This window comes from Lethenteron reissneri, chromosome 44, assembly GCF_015708825.2.
Source record: "Lethenteron reissneri isolate LAM-NWPU_2019-01 chromosome 44, ASM1570882v1, whole genome shotgun sequence".
NCBI lineage: Eukaryota > Metazoa > Chordata > Hyperoartia > Petromyzontiformes > Petromyzontidae > Lethenteron > Lethenteron reissneri.
Window position 1 is genome coordinate 9,460,544 of NC_083822.1, and position 21,159 is coordinate 9,481,702.

At 52.9% G+C, this 21,159-nt stretch overlaps 1 protein-coding gene across 1 annotated transcript in view; it reads left to right on the forward strand.

The window, feature by feature from the left end:
• Positions 1 to 18,254, forward strand: part of LOC133353518 (rab11 family-interacting protein 4A-like) — a 42,753-nt gene extending 24,499 nt beyond the window's left edge. The window contains 11 exon segments of the mRNA XM_061569821.1: positions 2,484 to 3,080; positions 3,862 to 4,005; positions 4,350 to 4,385; positions 8,085 to 8,184; positions 9,501 to 9,604; positions 11,408 to 11,548; positions 11,890 to 11,971; positions 12,569 to 12,706; positions 13,507 to 13,683; positions 14,588 to 14,731; positions 16,394 to 18,254. Coding sequence (XP_061425805.1) covers positions 2,484 to 3,080; positions 3,862 to 4,005; positions 4,350 to 4,385; positions 8,085 to 8,184; positions 9,501 to 9,604; positions 11,408 to 11,548; positions 11,890 to 11,971; positions 12,569 to 12,706; positions 13,507 to 13,683; positions 14,588 to 14,731; positions 16,394 to 16,510 — 1,780 coding nt within the window. The 3' untranslated portion in view covers positions 16,511 to 18,254.
• Positions 18,255 to 21,159: the final 2,905 nt, after the last annotated feature.

Here is a 21,159-nt window from a genome sequence, read left to right on the forward strand (position 1 = left end):
TGGATGACCTGCAGTGTGGTGAGTGAGTATATTGTTGCGAGCGGTGAGTGGGTGGGTGAATGCGTGGGTGACCTGCAGCGTGGTGAGTGAGTATATTGTTGTGAACTGCAGTGTGATGAGTGGGTGGGAGAGTGAGTCGGTGAGTGAGTGAGTGGGTGAGTGAGTGGGTGAGTGAGTGGGTGGGCGAGTGGGTGAGTGGGTGGGTGAATGCGTGGGAGACCTGCAGTGTGGTGAGTGAGAATATTGTTGCGACCTGCAGTGTGGTGAGTGAGTGGGTAAGTGAGTGGGTGAGTGAATGAGTGGGTAAATGAGTGGATGACCTGCAAGTGTGGTGAGTGAGTGTCTTGTTGTGAGCTGCAGTGTGGTGAGTGAGTGTCTTGTTGTGACCTGCAGTGTGGTGAGTGAGTGTCTTGTTGTGAGCTGCAGTGTGGTGAGTGAGTGAGTGTCTTGTTGTGACCTGCAATGTGGTGAGTGAGTGAGTGTCTTGTTGTGAGCTGCAGTGTGGTTCTATATTTTTATTCTGAGCCGGTCGTGTACTAGAAGCTGTGCCTGAGGAACATCATGTCCATCAGCGCGCGCGTACGTGCGTGTGTCCGTCCAAAGGATTGCGTGGGTATTGGAACACGAGGGGAGCATGTGTTAGAATGCACGCACGCACTCACGCGCATTTTGCGCGCGCGTAGCAGCACGCGATTCTTCGCGCGGTGAAATTGGTTTAGCCATGTTTGTTTGTTGTAGTACAGAGTTAGACTGATGGCCTTAATCTAAGTTGTCTTGTTGTTGTTGTTTGACTTGCATCCCACTGGGATTTTTGCACACAGCGTTAGTGTACGGTGTTTTTTTTCGGCAATATTTTGCTGTCTTTTCTTGGATTTTCTGTTTGCACTCTATTCACTTTAATTTGTTTTTTGTTCATGTTTTTGTTTTTTGTTTGTTGCGGTTGCACCCGATTTAAGAGCCGAATGGCTCACAGGGCTATACCTAATAAATTAACTTGAACTTGAAATCCCGTAGCACAACGGAGCCTCCCTTAATAGGCTGGCTTGTCAGCTTGTCACCTCCTCCACGCCGCCTTCACGAGCGAGCGTGCCCGAGATTAATCGGGATTTCGCCGACCAGAGCCGTCGGTGATCGGATTTCAGGCGCGTGACCAACACACGCTGAGCCCGTGACGGTGACAGGGGCAAGAAACACAGGCGGGATTCAACGTGGAGAGTGGTGGCGCAGCGGTGAGCGCACCGCGCCATGAACCCCGGCGAGCCGAGGCTTTACGATTGTAGGTCACCGTGAACAAACATAATTGAAGAGGGATACCTGGACCGGTCCTGGTGAAGTATGGTCATACAACTTCCAGCAGTGGGCTGCATGTTCTGTACTTATGTGTTTTGTATTGCACGTGTCGACATCACAACCTGTGCTGTGCGGTTTCTTTGCATACATTCTCACCGACGGCTCCTTAAACATAACGATCGAATTTAGTTTCTCTCTCTTTATATCTCCATTGTACAACCAGTGGTCATGTCACGTAGCACGAAGACACGTCCATTTGAAACAATCGCAGTGAGCAGTGCACTACCTTGTCGTAAGGAATGGCCCCAGAAGATGGCTGCGGACCCTGAAAGAACTACTTCTTACGTTACTTTCATCAGCCACTAAATTCACAAGGTTAACGCGAAGGGCGTTCGTGGAATTGTGAAAATCCTACATGCTCTCTTTCTGAGTGCTTCTGAGACTCAGATTTGAGGCCAGCATCTCAGCGGTCCTGAGTCGGCGTCCCTGACGCACCCCCACCATGAACCTCCATGGGCAACCCAGCCCCCGGTGGCTCTGAGGTCGAACGGAATGACTCCGCACGGTGATCCGTGACATTACACATAGCCTCACTGCACCAGACGGCTTGGTTGCTACGCAGACGGATGACCACCTGGGAGGCTTGCCAGGCATTGGCGGCACGGTGCTGAACGATTGCCAGGAGCTAGGATCGTTGGAGCATCACCCCTTTCGCATGAATGGCTTTTCCCCCCGGGGTTCTTTAGTTTACTCGCATGTGAAGCCAAACGCAATCGTGAATGGAATTTGACCAAATATCCCAATGTAGGAGGACCCTCCTGAAACAAAACAAAAAAATTATTTAGACTTGACGAGGTTTTCCTGTTGATTTGAAGCTTTCGTGACTGCCGGAATCCATACTTTTTGGTTCTTTCGGTAAAGTCACATAGGTAGAAAAGAAAAATAAATAATAAAAATAATAATAGTATTTCTACTATTATTATAACACAAGCGTCCGTCATCATCAGGTGGGACGGACTTTACCGAAAGAACCAAAGAGTATGAGGTTTTCTTGGGTAAATAATTGTATTTATTATGATTATAACTAAAGCGAAACCAGCCTATGAGTGAATGAAATGCATTATCGTAGCGAACATATTCATCTCTGGAAATCGCTGAGCTTACAAACGAAAAAACCTTTCTATTTATTTCAGTCAATTGGCCGAACCCACGGGCAGCAGCGATCGCCGCCAGCGAGACGCTACGGGAGATTTGGGCAAAGGAGAGGAGTCTCGGAGAGCCGTCGGTCGCGGTGACCCCCCGGAGGCCGGGTTCGAGTCTGGGTCCCGGAACTCGCACCTTATTGGCGATGGAGGTCAGCCGCGGACGTCCGGCAGAGGACGGCACCTGGACGGTGCCCAGGACGGAGGCGCCAGCGCCATAGGGGTGGAACGAACCTTCGTGGCGGGAGACAACTGGACTGGCGTCGGCGACTTTTCTGAAGTTGGCGCGGGGACTGCACCCTCTGAAACACGCGGTCTCAATCACTCAAGCGACCACCACCGCCATGACCACCACGCGGTGCTGGGGCATCGCGAGGAGGACCAAGGGTGGGGGAGGCCCAACAGGACCGGCCCGGAGCCGAAACCGGCGGTGAACGGAGTGGAGGAGTTTGAGGATAGCGGCGACGGTGAGGAGGCGACGGCGGCGGCGGTGAGGGCACCTCGGAGACACGACCTCTCCGCCAGCGACACCTGGTCGCTCCGGGCGCCGTCCTACGGCTCGCGGTTCTCCACCTCCAGCCCGGCCAGGTGAGAGGCATGGAGAGAGAGAGCGAGAGAGCGCCGCGCCGATTGTGCCACCGCGCTACGCCGAGACACTTTGGCTGCTCGCGACGGATGTGACGAATTATTAATCGATGGATGCTAACGAGCAAAATTCTACGCGCGTATAATTTTGCGCGTTAGCATCCGTAGGTTACAATGAATGGTTTGTGCACGGTTTGTTTTTGGGCACACCTCAAATGAGTACCTGGTGCGGTGTGTCAACTTCGCCACTGGGGAGACAAAGGTGGTCGGGCGTGTCGCTGGCCACCAATCCCTACGTGTACTGTGCTGGCCTTCATAGGACGTTCGTGAACAGCACTTGCCCCATTAGTCTGTTAAGGCTATATGGGGGATCTTTGTCTGATTGCACACCTGCGATGCAGCGCTTTGGAGGAAAGGGTTGACGGATTACATAGAGATTTGCAAACCTCCAAAACCCGCTGGGTTTCAAGGTAGCTGGGAGATGTCATCGTCAATATGATGCACACTCGATGATGTGCATCATATTGGTCTCTTTGTGAGTCTCGTGGTCTCTATGTGAGTCTATTACTGTCTATGTGAGTCTCGTGGTGTCTATGTGAGTCTCCACCGAATGGGTTGAGTCTCGCTCTGGCACACCAAGTATGCCACAAATCTCCCCTAATGCATTCGGCGATAGGATGGACGGCTTATATCCACCATCATCAGCCATCGCCAGCCATCATCACCACCATCACTGCTCATCACAAGCGAACGATCGAACGGCGGCCCCCCGTTGTCTCCCCAGCGCGGGGGAGCCGGGCGGGAGGGAGGAGGCGAGGGGCGAGGATGGCGACGTCGGCGGCGAGGGCTCCTACTGCCTCTGCTGCCGACAGAGGATCGCTCGGCTCAAGGAGCTCGATAGGAGACTCACCCAGCTGCACCTCACCGGGTGAGAGGGCGAGAGAGAGACTGAGGAGTGGGCCGTGGCTCGGCCATCTCCAAGCGACGCGCAAGGCCGTTCCAGACGCGCGCTCTCGGGGTCTAATCCCGGAGCGGATTTCAGAAAGGGCGATCAAGGGGAATGTGTCGTGGGGGGGGCGGTGATGCGGAGGGGGGCTTTAGAAGGCTTGGTCAGCGCTCCGGTGAGATTTGTTCCTGCGAGGCGGGTGAGAGCCCTTAATGTTTTCACCCTTTGGAAGTAGACACCCAGCTACTGCTGCTTACTGACTGTTGCTCACGGGTTTACTACCGACACAGTTTACGCCAATTCACGTTTTGTTTGTTTGTTTTCAGACCGAGGCGGAGGATATCCACGAAAGCGTTTGCGAGGTAAATGACAATTTGTTTATTTTTTTACAGCTTATTTTATTGAAAAAAAATTAACCCGTAAAAACTAAGTTTTTCACTATAAATCCTTTATATGCGTGGCGGCAAGAGTCCTCTCGTCCTCTGGCTTGAGATGGCTGCCACCTATGGGTCAGATGATTGCCTGCCATCATTAAGCAATTGGTAATTAAATATAATTTTATTTTTCCTAAAAAGGGTAAAATTTTGGAAAATAATTTTCACGAAAATAAATTGTCACGCACAACGAGTCTGTGTGCAAAATGTCAGCTCCATTGGATCACGGGAAGTGGGTTAAAACACGACCGAAAGATTTGCACGGTCGTAAGCGCGCAAGCAAGCAAGCAAGTGAACTTAATATAAAGGATTTAAAAAGGAAACGCACCAAGGGTGTCGAGTCAAATGTGAGCAGATGGCTTGTTTGTGAGCATGGCTCCCGACCCCAACCCCCGTAACCCGCACCAGGATGGGAATCTCGCGGTGTTGTTCACCCTGCGGCGCTGAGTACACTCGCCCACCGCACGAGGACGCTGTGAGCTATTCCACCTCGTCATCGCGTCACCGAAATGTTTTTATTTTATCAGGTAAAGGCCCACTGAGCCACACACTGTCGCTGTTGTTTTTTTTTTGTCAAACGCGACCTGGCTATCACAAATGATAGCTCAACCAAGTGACTCATCGCCCACGTGGATATTTATAGCAGCAGCAGCAGCAGCCGAATACTGTAAACGCGTGTTGATTCTGCATGTGGGAGGAGACTATCAACACGCAGCTATTTTTACTTTTACCAGGTGTACGGCCCACTGAGGTACGTAGATATTTTACTGGTAGGAACCTCCTGGTTACACCAGCCCACAGGGGATTATTGTGTCCGTCCGTCCGTCGTGCAGGGAGGGGCTGGGTGGGGAGGGGTGGGGAGGGGCTTGTTACCCCGTGGTGCCCTTATAAAACTCAACGTTTAACCTACTCACGCCGGCTTGTGCCCACCCTCACAGTCGGGCATATTTGCGGAATTCACCACGCCGCCGTTGACCCTGGCCATTGACCGAGCAACCCAACGTTCCTACCAGCTCCCTCCGCAGGAATGTGTTTTTATAAGCGACCTGACCTATCACAATTGATAGCTCAAAGAAGTGGATTGTCGTCATGTGAAAATGTAATGCAACCAAATACAATAAAACCTTGGATTGCGAGCATAATTCGTTCCGAAAACGTGTTTGTAATCCAAAGCACTCGTATATAAAAGCACTAGTATATCAGTTGTGATCACATGACGCTCGGCAAACAAAGCGTATACACGTACTACTCGTATTGCAAGACCTCGCTCGGTTTATCAAATTTATATTTATTTAAAAAATTTGCTCGTCTTGCAAAACACTCGCAGACCAAGTTACTCGCAATCCAAGGTTTTACTGGACCCTTAAACGCGCAATGTTGATTCCAAATTTGGAGGGAAAAACCGGAGGACCCAGAGACAAATCCACACGACCACAGGGAGAGAGACACCGCAGACTCCAAATATACAGCAGCAGGCAGTCAGGGTCGGGATCGAATCCGCAACCTCCTGTATACCAGGCGAGGTAGTTAACATCGCACCACCGTGGTGATGCTTCACAGCATAGACGCGAATCACTGCGCTACTGCTCCACCCAAGAGGCAAGGCTGTACACGAGCGAGCCAGTGTTGGAAACTCCACATTCGCATGGCGAGGACGAGTCTCGCCATACAATGGATGAATGAAACCAGCGTTGGTATTAGATGATCTTTGGGTAAGATCGCGTATATATATTAATGTGTCGTTAAACCCGCCACCACCCGATACAGCCAATTAATCAGGGTTGTCCCGTAAACAGAATCATGCCAATTATGTACTAGTACAGCACACCGGCGTGTTGGACAGCAAAGCCACAACATTTACAGTTGTGGCTTGGCTCTCCAACACACAACCGGTGTGCTGTACTAGTAACGAATTAGCCACGGTCTGTTTACGTGACAACCCTTACTAGTTGTCTGTGTCGGGTGATGGCGGGTTTATATATTGACGCGATCTAACCCAAAAAAAACCTGTATCATGGATGATATTGGTGGATGATTTTGGTCGCGAAAACAGCCAAAAGTCGCTGACTCGCTGCAGTACCGCGACTCGCCCAGAGAGGGCCTCTCACGGGCCACGGGGCTCCGCATGCCCTCCCCATCGCCATCCTCCCTCCCCCATCACCACCACCATCATCATCATCCTCCTCCCCCTCCACCACCCCCCGTCGTCTCCGCCACACCTCAGCGGCCGAGGCTGCGATGCCCAGCGCCGGGAGCAGGGAGAACAGAGGGGCCGGGGGAGCCGGCGACACGGGCAGGGAGAGGACGGGCAGTGGCCTCGTGGTGCCGCGGATGGGATGAAACAAAGACGGCCTTGCCTCTGCTGATCAGCTCCTTATCACGTACATACACACACACACATATAGATACACACACACACATATATGCAGACACACACATGCATACACACACATGCACACATACACATATATGCAGACACACACACATATATGCAGACACACAGACACGCATACACACACATGCACACATATATGCAGACAGACACACACGCACACACATTTACAGACCCACATTTACAGACACACATACAGAAACACAGACACATGAACGCACATATATATAGACACACAGACAGAAAACACATACACACCCATACAGAAACACGCACGCACACACACACGCACACACACGCACACACACACACATACAGAAACACACGCACGCACATACACGCGCGCTGGCGCGGTGCTCTCAGTACAGGATGACTGCTGTGGTTTATGCCTTTGCCAGAGCCGTGAGCACTTAAGCAATTAGACGGGCTAGGGCCGTGGTGATGCGCGTTCGAGCTGGGATACCCCCCTGGGTAACGACGGCGATCCGAAGGGGGTTGATGGGTGGGTGGGTTGGGGGGACAGCGCATCTCAGGTTGAGAGGCGTGGGATTTTGGTTAGGGCTGTTGGGTCTGGGCAGGGAGGGGGGGGGGCTGTGGTTGAGGTCTCCGCCTTGGCTTTTGTTCCGTGCACAAAGTGGCTCTTGGGGGGCTACTGCGTGAGAACACGGGGGAGGGATCTGATTGAGCCGTGCGTGATCGCTGTGTCGGATCGACTGCATGAGAAGATGCGATGGTTCGGCTACGCGTGTGGTTTAGTGGTGTGTGTGTGTGTGTGATGGTGTATGTGATGGTTGCGGTGTGTAAAACATCACCGGGGGAGACATAGGCGGCCGGGCGTGCTGGTGGTCACCCACCCCCTTCATAGGCGCTACTCGCTAACAGCACTTGCCCCAGCAGTCTTTGTCTTTGATGGTGTTGCTTCTGACTGCCACTGTTAACGACTGTTTTTCAAACAGCGTAGCCTGGCTTCTTCACGAACCGATGAGTGCGACGCGATTCCCTTTTTTTTCTATGGCGAACGCTCCTGCACATCGGACCCCTTCGCTTCGTAGCAACAAAGCGAAACCAGCCAGCAACATCGTCACTTCCCGGCATCGACGGGGCAACATTGTCGCCCGTTTCTTTCACGACGTGCGGATCTGACCCAGGCGTCCCGAAGACTTTTGCGCCGCTGACCTTTGGCTCATGCCCCCGGCGACGCTGCCACACGTTCTCTCGTTGTCTTCTCCGTGCAGGCGTCTGCTGCCCGGGGGACACAGGAAGTCGGCGAGCTGCAGCAATCAGGAGGACTTCTTTGGGGAAAGCCCAGACACGGGGAGTGAAGTCAACCAAAGGGTGAGTGGAGTGATCAGCGGCGGCGGCAGCAGCAGCATCGTCACTATCGTCACCACTGTGTGGGACTCAAGATTCCATTTCCATTCTTGCGCATGGTGGCACTGTGGTTCGGGAGATAAATGCCAATGTGGAGGTCTGCTGCTGCTGCTGGCTACGACGAGAGGGCTTCAGGAGTTCGTGTCGATTTTGCCGTTCCTTCTCGGTTGACGGGGCGCAGACAGCAGCGGTTTACTAAAGGGTCCCACGGTGGCGAGATGTTAACTACCTCGCCTGGAATATAGGAGGTTGTGGGTTCGATCTCGACCCTGACGCCTGCTGTATATTTGGAGCTTGCGTGTCTCTCCGTGGTCGCGTGGATTTCTCTCTGGGCCCTCCGGTTTTTCCCTTCACATTTAGAATCTACGTGAGTTTAGATTATTTGGCCACTGTTAATGTCCACAAGAGCCACTTAGTTGAGCTATCATTTGTGGCCAGGTTGCTTCTAAAAAAGAGCTACATAGCTCAGTGGGCCTTACCTGGTAAAAAAAACATGTATATTTTAGTTTAGTTTACATGGTCCATAGTTTTGGACTCGGTTTTACATCTCGACAGCCCATGGTCAGCCACACGAGCATGTGGGCACCAGCTATGCACCAGGCTCAACATGCTGGTGTGGTGGCTATGAACGTCTTGGCACCGTGATGTGGCACCGACTTGGTGTGCGTGCCACCGCTACCACGTGGGACTGCGGAGCCACGCAGCAAAGAGCCGTCCCTCCGTGTTGTTGAGGGTTGTCCCCTTGTGACGGACAGACGGGGAAAGTGAGAATTCCGATTGGACTGGATGGAGTTTGTGATGACCAAGTGGTCACGTGGCTCGGATGAAAAAGGCCTTTGATGGCAAACTTAAGAAGAAGAAGTCACTGTCATTAACACCACCACCAACACCACCACGACTTCATACCATCGTTACGTTGTCGAACCGAATCACCCTGATGCACCCAATCACGTCAGGTCTCGCAAGCTAAGTAGGTTGGAGCCTGGATTTTGCTCGGAAGGGCGACCACCGTGTGCGCTAAAGGCCGCCGCAAGGGCCCAAGCTGTGGGCTTGTAGGGCAGGGTGCAGCGAAATCCATCGCGTTAAGTTTTTATATTCTCCCCACATTCAGCGGTGGCAAACTTGATCTCGTGTACCGGGTGCAGACATATTTTCCGGGTGACTGGTAGACTGGAGCAAGCGGGCGCGTGACCAGCAGCTGCCACTGGACGTGGTGTGCCGGGAACCCGGGCAGACCCCGTCTGATATACGATCCCTGCTCGCTTCCCCGCGTTGCGCAGATGAGCTTGCTGGAGAGCAAGGTGCTGGAGCTGGAGAGCGACTCGGTCATCACGTGCGACCTGCAGACGCAGATCAAGCAAGAGAACACGACTCTCATCCACAGGTAAGGAAGGGGCGGTTAAGCACAGAGAGACGGAACGCAAAGATCACTTGTAAAGGCCTACACAGGCTGTTGGGGCGAGCGCCTACGAGGGGGCCTGCATGACACGCGGTGGTGGTGGTGCGGGGGGAGGCGGGGCGGGATGATTTTCCAGCATGTGCCTTGACCGCCCCTCCTCTCCCCGGCACTGACGTACGTACGTCGTGGCGGGCACGCGTTCGAGGATGAGTTGACCTCGTGGCGAGAAGAGATGACGCTGTTGCGTTGGTTGTCGTGGCCGTGCCGTGTCACCTCTGTGACTCACGTGGGTTCGTGTCGGGCAGCGCGTGCTCTTGAACTACGTGGGACACGGGCGGCGGTGGCCGGCAACTTGGTGTGAAATTGAGAGAACGTGAAGCAGCTCCGTCGAGCTCTTGAAGAAGCTGCAAGTGTGGGAAGCGAAACGTCGGACATCGAGTGCTCAGTTAAGATGTATTTACCCGGGAGAGTTCTGCTCGGTCTCGGGAGCGACGATCGTTAAGAATTTTCCCAATTCGGAAAATTTTCCGGCCTAGGTTTTTTTTTGTAAGTAGGAACCTTGACACCGCCGGCACAAAGTGGCCTCCTCTCTTCCGAAAACCACATCACGGGCTCTCGAACGCCCACTGCAAAAGCACGTTTTCAGATAGATTTAGATAGATTATATATTTATCTACGGGCCTCCTTTCTGCCAGTATCAAGATGATGGCAATGACAGATCATTACTTATTTCACCAGGAAGGACACAATAACCCGCTGGGCTCTATTCCGTGGGAGTCCAGCGACGCTGCACACGTGAAACAGTGCGGATGTTAGTGACAACTGTGGTTACGTTGGTCGCGATATTTACGGGTTGGTACACCTGCAACTACGGCAAGTCTTCGCCCAACGCGGGGGTTGCGTTCCTGTAAATCGCCGCGTGAAGTGAATCCGCGTTGAGCGGGGAGTGATTTTCCCGTGAGTAATAATGGTGAAGGTGGGGGGGGGGTTGCCATTCCAGCTCGTAATTTTATTTTCGTTTCAATTTGACAGAACGGTACACTGTTTTGCATGTTACTTTTTAACTGTGTTGTGTTTATACGGTATTTCTATTCATATGCTACGGTCGTTTATTTAAGTATAAAGTGTTTGAGAGAGAGATGTGGCGAGTGATAGAGATGAGGGAGTGAGATGACGTTACGCACACAAAGATGCTGCCAGAACACAGACTGGGGAAGAGGAAGATACTCCGTGTATCACAGCGCGCATCAGGACTAAAGTACTGCAGTGCCAGCTCCCAGCATCAACGAACAACGCTGCCAACACCCACGCCGCTCAAAAAAGTTGTCCATCACATGCTAGACTCGTATTGTAGTGAGTAGTCCGTCACATGCTAGACTCGTATTGTAGTGAGTAGTCCGTCACGCGCTAGACTCACGGTATAGTGAGTAGTTCGTCACGCGCTAGAATCGCGTTGTAGTGAGTAGTCCGTCACGCGCTATACTCACTGTATAGCGGGCGCGGTGCCTGTCAGGCGAAAAAATTCCATAAAATAAAAAACGCGTTCAAGCGATAAAGCATAGCGTATTGAACGGGGATGTACCATATTAACCAGGGCGGCCGCAGAGCTTGAACCGCGAACCTCCGCGACAAAGCTTCAACGGCGCTACCGCCCTGTACGAGTCGCCGCGGCACACCTCGAACACGCGGTCGGAGAGCGTCGGGAGAAGAACGTCTTTTTTGTTGCGTAGGTTGCGGCGGGTCCCCTCTAGCGGTGTGCGCGCCCCCGTTGCTCGCGTGCATGCGCAGGATAAACGAGCTGGAGGATCGTCTGCGGGAGACGGAGGTCCGCTCGGAGCTGCGTTCGCACGAGGTGTCACAACGCCACCAGGAGGTGCTCGCCAGGGTGGAGCGCCACAAGCTGTCGGAGCTGGAGGCACTGCGGGCGCGGTGCGTGGCTCGCTCGCTCACTCACTCGCTCGCTAACTCATCCTCACCGCTGTCCTATGCTACAGCAGTTGAAGACAATAATGATGAGGATGATGATGATGATTCACTATTTCACGATCTCGCTCACCCTCCTTCCCCGGCACCTCTGATGAGCACGGTTGGCTACGTAGAGTGCGAAAGAAGTTCAACATGCATATATACATCGTCCTTCCAGGCTAAGGCAGTCGTTGAGGATGATGGCACACTCCCTCTCTCGCTCACCCTTACGCTAAGCCTACAGCAGCTGACAATGATGGTGACTCACGCACTGACTCAGCCTCGCCCTCGCCTTGCTACCCCAGGCTGCTGCAGGTGGAAGAAGAGGGTTCTGCTCTGAAGGCGACCGTCGCACATCTGAAAACACTGGCACACAGACTGACGGAGGTGAGCACGCACTCACGCACGCACGCAAGTTCACACACGTGACCACATGCACGCACTATCGCATGTACGAACACCAATGCACACATTCACATGAACACACACACTAAGGCTTACTAATGAACAAACATGAACACATATACAAGCACTCATACAAAAAGACAAAGGTCCCCTGTATAGCCTTAACAAACTGTTCGGGCAAGTGCTGTTCGCGAGCACACATGAAAGCCAGCACGGCACACGAGCGGGTGGATGGCCAGCACCACTCCCAACCGCCTTTGTCTCTCAAAAAAAATGTTTATACATTGCACCAGGTACTCATTTGAGGCTGAGTCGACCTAGGGGTGGCCCACGGACCGGTTCAGATAATCGTCACCGGCATTTGCCATGAGCGGAAATCGAACTCAGGTCGCTGAGTTCGTAGCACAGCATGCTAACCGCTTCACTACCGCTCCCCCCACACACACTCACATGCAATTATGCACATGCACACATGTGCTCACGTGCACACTCGCACTCACTCGTACGCACTCATGCACGTACACATAAGTGAGCACAGCCTGGCCTGAACACACCAAATGCTCTTCTTGCTCCGTGCAGGAGAAGGAGGCACTGGCGGAGCGGCTGGAGGAGTCCGTGTGCCGTCTGTCCGAGGAGGTGACGCTCAGCCGCACGCTCACCGACAAACTGCGGCAGGACGAGCAGCGCTTCCAGCACGAGCACGTGGCCACACACGAGGCACGCAGCGCACCATTTGGGCACGGGCATCAGTAGGGCACAGACACCAGTAGGGCACGGGCAACGGTAGGGTGCATGCAGCGGTAGGGTGCGGAAACCAGTAGGGTGCCAGTAGGGCACGGGCACCAGTAGGGCATGGGCACAGGTATGGGTCAAGGATAGGGTTCAAGTCAGAGGAAGGTTCGTGACAAAAATGTAAGAATATGGGTCTGGGTGAAGATCAGGGCTAAGGTCAGTGTTTGGGTTGAGATCAGAGTTATGGTCAGATTCATATTTACGGCTAAAATCATGTTCCCTATTGAGATCTGGGTTTGAAGTCAGGTTTGGGTCTGGGTTAAGGTGAGCATCCAGGGTGAAGATCAGGAGGGTTAGGGTCAGGATTACGGCGAGCATCAAAGGGAGAGTCGTAAGGTTAGAGTTAGAACCATCGTTATCATGAGGATCAGCGTCAGCGTAAGGATTCGGAGGGTTGAGCATTAATGGCAAGGTTAACTGGGACACACGTGGCGGAGCGAGTTTCGCCCATCGCAGCTGTTATCCAAAGCGACGAGTGACCGCGCGCCAGAGGTCGCAACCAGGTACCCGATACCCATACCCTACCCGATACCCGGCTACCCGTACCCGGCCTGGTACGGGTAGCCGTTTGCAACCCTGGTGCGGCTGGGTACGGGTACGGGTAAGGAATCAAAACCCGTTTGCGACCTCTGCCGCGCGTGCGCGTTCTCGACGCAACAGCCGCACGCGCTGACGACGCACGCCCACTCGCGCGTCTCACCCCGCTCGTGCCCGCGTCCGCGCAGCTGATCGAGGAGCTGCGGCGGGAGCTGGAGGGGCTGCAGTTGCTGCGGCTGGAGGCGGAGCGGGGCCCGGCGCTGGGAGGAGCGCGCAGGAGGCTCGGATCCAGCACGGGCCTGCAGGAGTACCAGGCGCGCACCCGCGAGGTGGAGCTGGAACACGAAGTACGGCGCCTTCGGCAGGTGAGACCCCCGCCGGCGATGGGATTCCTCGCCTGGCATGGCCACCCTCTCACACCACTGCCTACGTCGTCACCAACTCGACCGCCAACCCACGCTGTCGCCCACCTCAACTCTCATCCACCCTCTCACCCACTCGCTCACCCACGTACTCTCTCACACACCCACTCATCTACCTTATCACCCACCCTGTCATCCACTAGACCACCTACCCACCTTATCAACCCACCAAACTGCCCATACACTTACCCACACGCCTTGCCACCAAAACACGTCTTACCTCCGAGCTACTGAACGTGCCTCTTACCCGCCAAACTACCTACCATGTCACTCGCTCAACTTCCCATCCTGATAAATTAACCACCCTCTCACCCACTAAATTGCCTACAACACTCTCACCCACTCACTCATTCACCAGCCCACCCCCTCACCCAACCTCCAATTGTTCCCTGACTCAATCACACAAACACCAACACACTCATTGGCCCATCCACCTGTACCCACTCACCTTCCTGCCAACCCACCGTCTCACCCACCTATGTTCTCGATCTCTCTCTATCATCATCCCACCCTCTCATCCACCCACCCACCCTCTCACCCACCCACCCTCTTACCCACCCACCCACCCTCTCATCCACCCACCCACCCTCTCACCCACCCACCCACCCACTCACCCTCTCACCCACCCACCCTCTCACCCACCCGCCCACCCACCCTCTCACCCACCCACCCACCCTCTCATCCATCCACCCACCCACCCTCTCAACCCTCTCACCCACTCACCCTCTCACCCACCCACCCTCTCACCCACCCACCCACCCTCTCACCCACCCACCCACCCACCCACCCACCCCCCCCCCCCCCCCCCCCGTGCATCATTGTTGGCATCCTGTGGCACACGTGACAGGAACGCCAGCGTCTGCAGGAGCAGAACGAGGACCTGAGCGGACAAATCATCAGCACGAGTCTGCAGGGTGCCAAGAGCCTCTTGTCGGTGCCCACGCGCTCACAGGCGCTGGCGAGCAACCCTGACGGCGCCACTCACGAAGAGGCGAGCGAGCACCAGCGCAGTGCGCTGGCACAAGCACAGCGCACAATTGAATAGCTACACCAACATTCACAGCACCTTGATGGCACACACTCTGTTCCAAGCAGCAAACACGAAGGACAACGCCGGCCAATAGAGATTCAGCACCAAGGACAACGACCTCATATAAACACATTCCTGCGGAGGGAGCTGGTAGGAACGTTGGGTTGCTCGTTCAATGACCAGGGTCAACGGCGGCGTGGTGTATTCCGCAAATATGGCCGACTGTGAGGGCGGGCACAAGCCGGCGTGAGTAGGTTAAACGTTGAGTTTTATAAGGGCACCACGGGGTGACCAGCCCCTCCCCACCCAGCCCCTGCCCACCCTCCCCTCCCCACCCAGCCCCTCCCCTCTCCACCCAGTCCCACCCCTCCACATTTTTGGATGCACAGCGGACGGACGGACACAATAATCCCCTGTGGGCTGGTGTAACCAGGAGGTTTCTACCAGTAAGATTCAGCACCATGGACAATGCCATCCTATATAGATTCAGCACCAAGTACAGTGTCCTCCTATAGGCAGAAACAATAACAGCGCTCGCTTACAGAGATTCAGAACCATGGACAGCACTCGCTAACCGCATCATCTCCTTTCAGCCAAACATAACATCTTACAGGCGTATCTCGCTTGACGAGCGAGATGCTTTCCGAGAAAACTGATCGGTAAGCGAAAACTCGTTAAACGATTGTCGTTTGCCCATTAACTGCCTCATCATCCTGGCAATGATTGTAACTCGCCACCAAAGATCAGAGCATGACTAACCATGGTGATATGAAATGTAAGAACCTGAATGAAGACACAGACTAAGATAATTTCATCATTTTATTAGACACTACAGTACACTGAGGAAGACCAAAATTATAATTGCCTATATATACACACACACAATATATATACTGTACTGAATTTACCGATTGGCTGACCTGATACAACTTGTTGGTAAAATGTTGCATCTCACACACCAGTAATTACCAACTAAGAGCGTTCGACGACGAGACTAAGAGAATAACGACGTGAAATGCATAGACTCGGCCTCGACTGAAATTCCACAGGCCTTCGTCGACTAGACTGAGTCTGCGAGTAGATCAAAGCTCAGTTTAACACTAACTGATTACTAATGTAGCATAATCACAATAAAACACATTCCAAATGATTACTAATCTACAACTCGCATCGTAACAATAGCCTGATTACCAATCTAGTATATCATTACAATAACCCCCCCCTCAAATCTTTGCACCAGATGAGTTAATGAGTTAATGATGACGTCACCCTGCTGCTGCTCTATATAAGAACGGGAGACAGAGCAGAGCCTCACCATTCTGGCGAATTGCCCGATGATGCTGGATGCAATTACCAGCGACACGTCATACTCCAATTGTAAATGTTGTGGTTTCACGCTTCAACACACCGGTGGGCTAAAGCAGTGAACTATTTGTCTTTTGTCAACGTGACACTTTTTTACTGATTGGCCGTGTCGGGTGGTGGAGGGTTACGACACATTTATAAATAACGCGATCTAATCCCAAAAACGTTGATTATGAATAGATCAAAGCTGTCCCACCGCTCACGGTGAGATGCGCGGCTGTTACCCACCACCACCACCACCACCCCCGTCTCCCGCAGGTGGTGGCGGCACTGCACGAAGTCGAGGAGATCAACGACCAGCTGCGGCAGTACATGGACCGCGTCATCCTCGCCATCCTTGAGACCAACCCCTCCATCCTGGAGATCAAGCCCTGAGCGCGCGGCGCGCCGGGTGGCCACTCCGGCACCGCCGACCTGGAGTCGAACATGGGAGTCCGAGGTCACGACCGGCTCTTGTCGACGCACTCCGTCCGTGCGTCCCGTGCTGCGTGGCACGAGCTTGGAGTTTCGTGGGTGGCGGGGGGTGGCGGGGGGGGAGACGCGACGACTTTTAAAATGGGGGGCCGGGCGTTCCACCCGAGTGCAGTGATGACGTCTCCGCTCTGGGGAGTTGAGACCCAGGCGTGTGACGATTCGTGCATTGGAATCGATTCGCAAACTGACGTTCGTCCTCGTCGAAGCGTTCGTCCTCATTAATCGTTTGCTATTCACGCAAATTGTGCGTCTGCACTACCTGCCGATATTATGTGTGCTTTTATGGTGTGAACAAAACTTTAAAACCGAGAGGGAGCAAACCACAAACAATACAAATGAGAGAGGACCCTCCAGACAGAATGAATCCATCGTTGAATTGAACTGAATGGTACTTGCCGACTTACAATGTACGAAAGTGATATTACCGTGACGTTGAACGGAGCACCACGATGGTTCTCTTGATAGTAACTTTATAGTTTATTTTTTATCCAATTAAAACAAAGTTTCAATCCGCGTGTGGGACAGCCCTGGACGCGCAGCACAGGTGTCCATCCACAAGATCGGAGCGGTTTGTGTTTTGGGAAGGGAGGAGTTCGGGTGGGGTGGGGGAGGCTGCGTCTTCCCTTCAGCGCTGGAGGTAGCGACGGTCACTTTAACGTCACCGGTGCAATCCCCTGGAGTCGCGTGACGTCACGCGTGGCTCCCGTTGAGTGCCGACGGCATTCCCGGCGGCCGCGTGGACGATGGACGACCAACAGCGCGGCGAGACACCTGCGGCCTGGGCTGTCGGATGGGCGGCTCAAGCGGTCAAAACCAAGGCACCAGCCCGAAGCCCGAACCACGGACACCCAACGTTCAGGAACGTGAGCGAGCGGGCGGACTTGTGTTTGCGTTGGATGCGGCTGCTGCTGCTGCTGGTGCTTACAGGGATTGAGTCTCTTCCACTCCTCGACACTTGCGGTCGTGTCTGGAAGACCGACGCAAGATGCTGTATTTCGGTGGGGGGAGAGGGGGGGCGGCGAGCGGGGGGTGGGGGGAGAGTTGTACGTAAAAACTTTGCAGTGCGGTGCCCTGCATATTTTTCTCGCCGGTTCACCGACCCTCGTGGAAATGGAAGCGCGAATGAGATTAACGAGGTCGGTATGACGGCAAAATGAGTGGGGGCAAACAAGTAAATAAATATCAAATCACTCGCCAGTCATGTTAGGCTAATGCACTGCGTTACGGGTAGCTGTGCACTTCGGACACGTGGTTCAAGGAATGTACATTTTGTTTTTGTAAAATGTCGGGATTTTGTCGTTGCGGAATTGCAGATATTTTTAAAAGGGATCGTCTTGTGTGTGTGTGGGGGGGGCGTAGATGGACTACAAATGTGTTGGGGTGCACGACCCCCCCCCCCAATCCCACACCTACCCTTTCCATACCACTGAGCCCCCCTCCCCATCACCTTGAGACTCCAAAGGAGGGGGGTGGGGAGTCAGAATAAACCCGACACTTTCCACATTCGAGCCTGTGTTGAGTTTTCACTTGAGAGCAGTGGTTCTTGCCTTTTACTGCAGCCTTGCACCCCTTTGTTCCAATCGTAAAACAATTGTATAATGTTAATAAACACATCGGGGTTTGATTAAACAAAGTAGTTGTACTTACCTGCCCGTGCTTAATTTGTGTTTGTATGAATTACTTGCTGAAAAAAACCTGGCCATGTCTCGCACCCCCAAGGGGTTGCGTGCACCCCGGGTTAAGAAAGAACCGCTGCTTTAGGAGCTGCCTTATGAATGAAACTCCCCGTTCGTGCTGTCTCTGTGCGGTGGCCAGCAGAGGGCAGCACGGCAAGTGGGCTCTGTGTGCACCTTCGGGAGTTGTTATCCGCCCCCCCCCCCCTGTGTGGGCGGTGCCTTTTCTCGGCGTGCTCCGCGTTTCCTTCCACACGAAGCAAAACCACTCGCGAAAAACAACGCAATGCAGGAAAAGCACCACCCACCACTACCACCCCCCCAACACCCCCCACCGCCCCCCACCCACCACCCCCCCAAGACCCCCCACCCCACCACCACCCGCCACCAACCACCCACCACCCAACCCCCATCCCCACCACCCACCATCCCCCCCCCAACACCCACCATCCCCCCAACACCCCCCACCCACCGCTCCCCCACCCCCCCCCCAATCCGATGAGCTATAAAGCTCTTTTTCACAGATGTCCAGCAGGGGCACGTCACCACATTTGTCAATAGCACTGTGGTCTTAAAATGGGAAAAATATATATACGAGGCGACGTTTATGGCAATGGTTTACAGCAGAAAGAGAAAGGTGAGTATATTCCTCATTCTGGCCTCACTTCTTTGGCCTCGACTATATTCTACGAAAAAGGGCTATGCCCGAAACGTCGCTTTTTATATTTTTTGGCAGTGTTATCGATGCATGTGATGAAGTTTTTTTGTCTTATTTAGCAGAGTCACCTGGGTTACGAAAATGTCAAAATCAAAGCAAGCAAAATAAAGGGCAGCATTGAAGCGAGTAGACATCGGGACAAACACAACTCCACCAACATCAATCGATGTGAAATCGTAGCCTCCCCTTGGCGTAAGTCGCCTCGGGCAGAATGTTGAGCGTGGAGAGACCGGGTGCCGAGGTGACGCTAGCAGAGTAGTCGGGCGCGAGGTTTGGTTTTGGCGGACGGTCAGACCGACAGAGTTGGAAGTTGAAGGATGGTGGGAAGTCTTCTTGGTTCTTTTGGTAAAGTCACGTAGAAGGGAAATAATAAAATAATAAAAATCAAACATAATAAAATACAATTCTCACGACGTTTCGGCCACAACGCAAGCAGCCGTCCTCAGGTGAAGAACAGGGCTGTCGGAAAGACAGCCCTGGTGAGAAGGTTCGGGTAGAGAATGATCAAAAGAGGTGAACCTCTCGGAATGTAAGATGGAGAATCAGAGGCGTAGTAACTATATTATCAACTCGGGGGTGGGGGGGGGCGGTAATTGGTCAGGTTGGGCCACAACATTTAATTTGTCTCGCACGGTCGCACCTTGGGGGGGGGGGGGGGGGAAGGCATCCCCAGTCCCCACACCAGTTACGCGACTGCAGAGACTGCAACCTGCGGTCAGAGACGTGGCAGAAATCCCACCGATTGTCGTGGTCCCCGGCCGCCGGTGGGCCAGACGGCTTCAAAGAGCGGCGCTCACGAGGAGGGGTGGAGGGTGGAGGGACATTTGTTGACGTCAGTGGTAGTGGAACAGCTGGAATACAATTGTGGGTGGGGAGGGGGGGGGAGAACAAAATAATATACCCCCCCCACGCCCAGCCCTTCCCCTACACCAGGGGTTGCCAAGCAAAATAACAACAAGATACTTTTTTTTCGGATTCCTTTTCCGGGGTGGGGGGGATGCGAGACAAGGCGAGGTTTTGTTCAGCAGGTAAATCATCGAAACACAAACTTAGCACGGGCACGTAAGTACAACAACTACTTTTATTTTTCGATTTAAAGCTTTCGTGATTGCAGGGATTCATCTTCTTGGTTCTTTCGGTAAAGTCACGTAGAATGGAGATAATCAAATAATAAAGTAAACTTTTAATTATTTATTAAAACATAATAATTTAATCATGTTTTATTTTTTATAAAAATTTAACATTATAATTGTATTATGTTTTATTATTATTTTATTATCTCCATTCTACGTGACTTTACCGAAAGAACCAAAGAACCAAGAAGAACAACAAACTCCTATGTATGTATTAATATTATAGAAATGTGTTTACGATTGTGAACCAAAGGGGTGCAGCGCTGCAGTAAAAGTTAAGAGCCGCAATGCGTGTGAATACGAGACGATGCTTTCTAAGTAACGTCACGAAGCAGTCATTAAAGAGCCGCATGCGGCTCCCGCAGGCGCATGTTTGCTGATCCCTGCCCTCCACTGATCCCTTCCCTCCACTGATCCCGCTCAGAGGTTGCAGACCGCCAGAGTGATTACACGCAGGGTGCCTTTTTAAATCCTTTATATTAAGTTCACTTGCTTGCGTGCTTGCTTGCTTGCTTACGACCGTGCAAATCTTTCGGTCGTTTTTTAACCCACTTCCCGTGATCCAATCGAGCTGACATTTTGCACACAGACTCGTTGTGCGTGACAATTAATTTTCGTGAAAATTTTTTTTTCCAAAATGTTACACTGTTTAAGGAAAAAATATTAAATATTTAATTACCAATTGCTTAATGCTGCCAGACAATCATCTGACCCATAGGTGGCAGCCATCTCAAGCCAGAGGACGAGAGGACTCTAGCCGCCACGCATATAAAGGATTTATAGTGAAAAACTTTGTTTTTACGGGTTATACTTATTTTATTCCTTTTGATGTTACAAAGCAGTGACCGAGGTCGCACAGAGGGTTGGGGACTGCAGCGTTTAAAAGAGATTCGCACAACAACAGTGCTCCGATATACAACGGCAGTCTTCCCCATTCACCTGCTGCCTATGTGTGTGTGTGGTGGTGGTTATCTCTGTGGGGAGCAGTGGCGCAGTGGTTAGCACGACGCGCTACGAACACGGTCA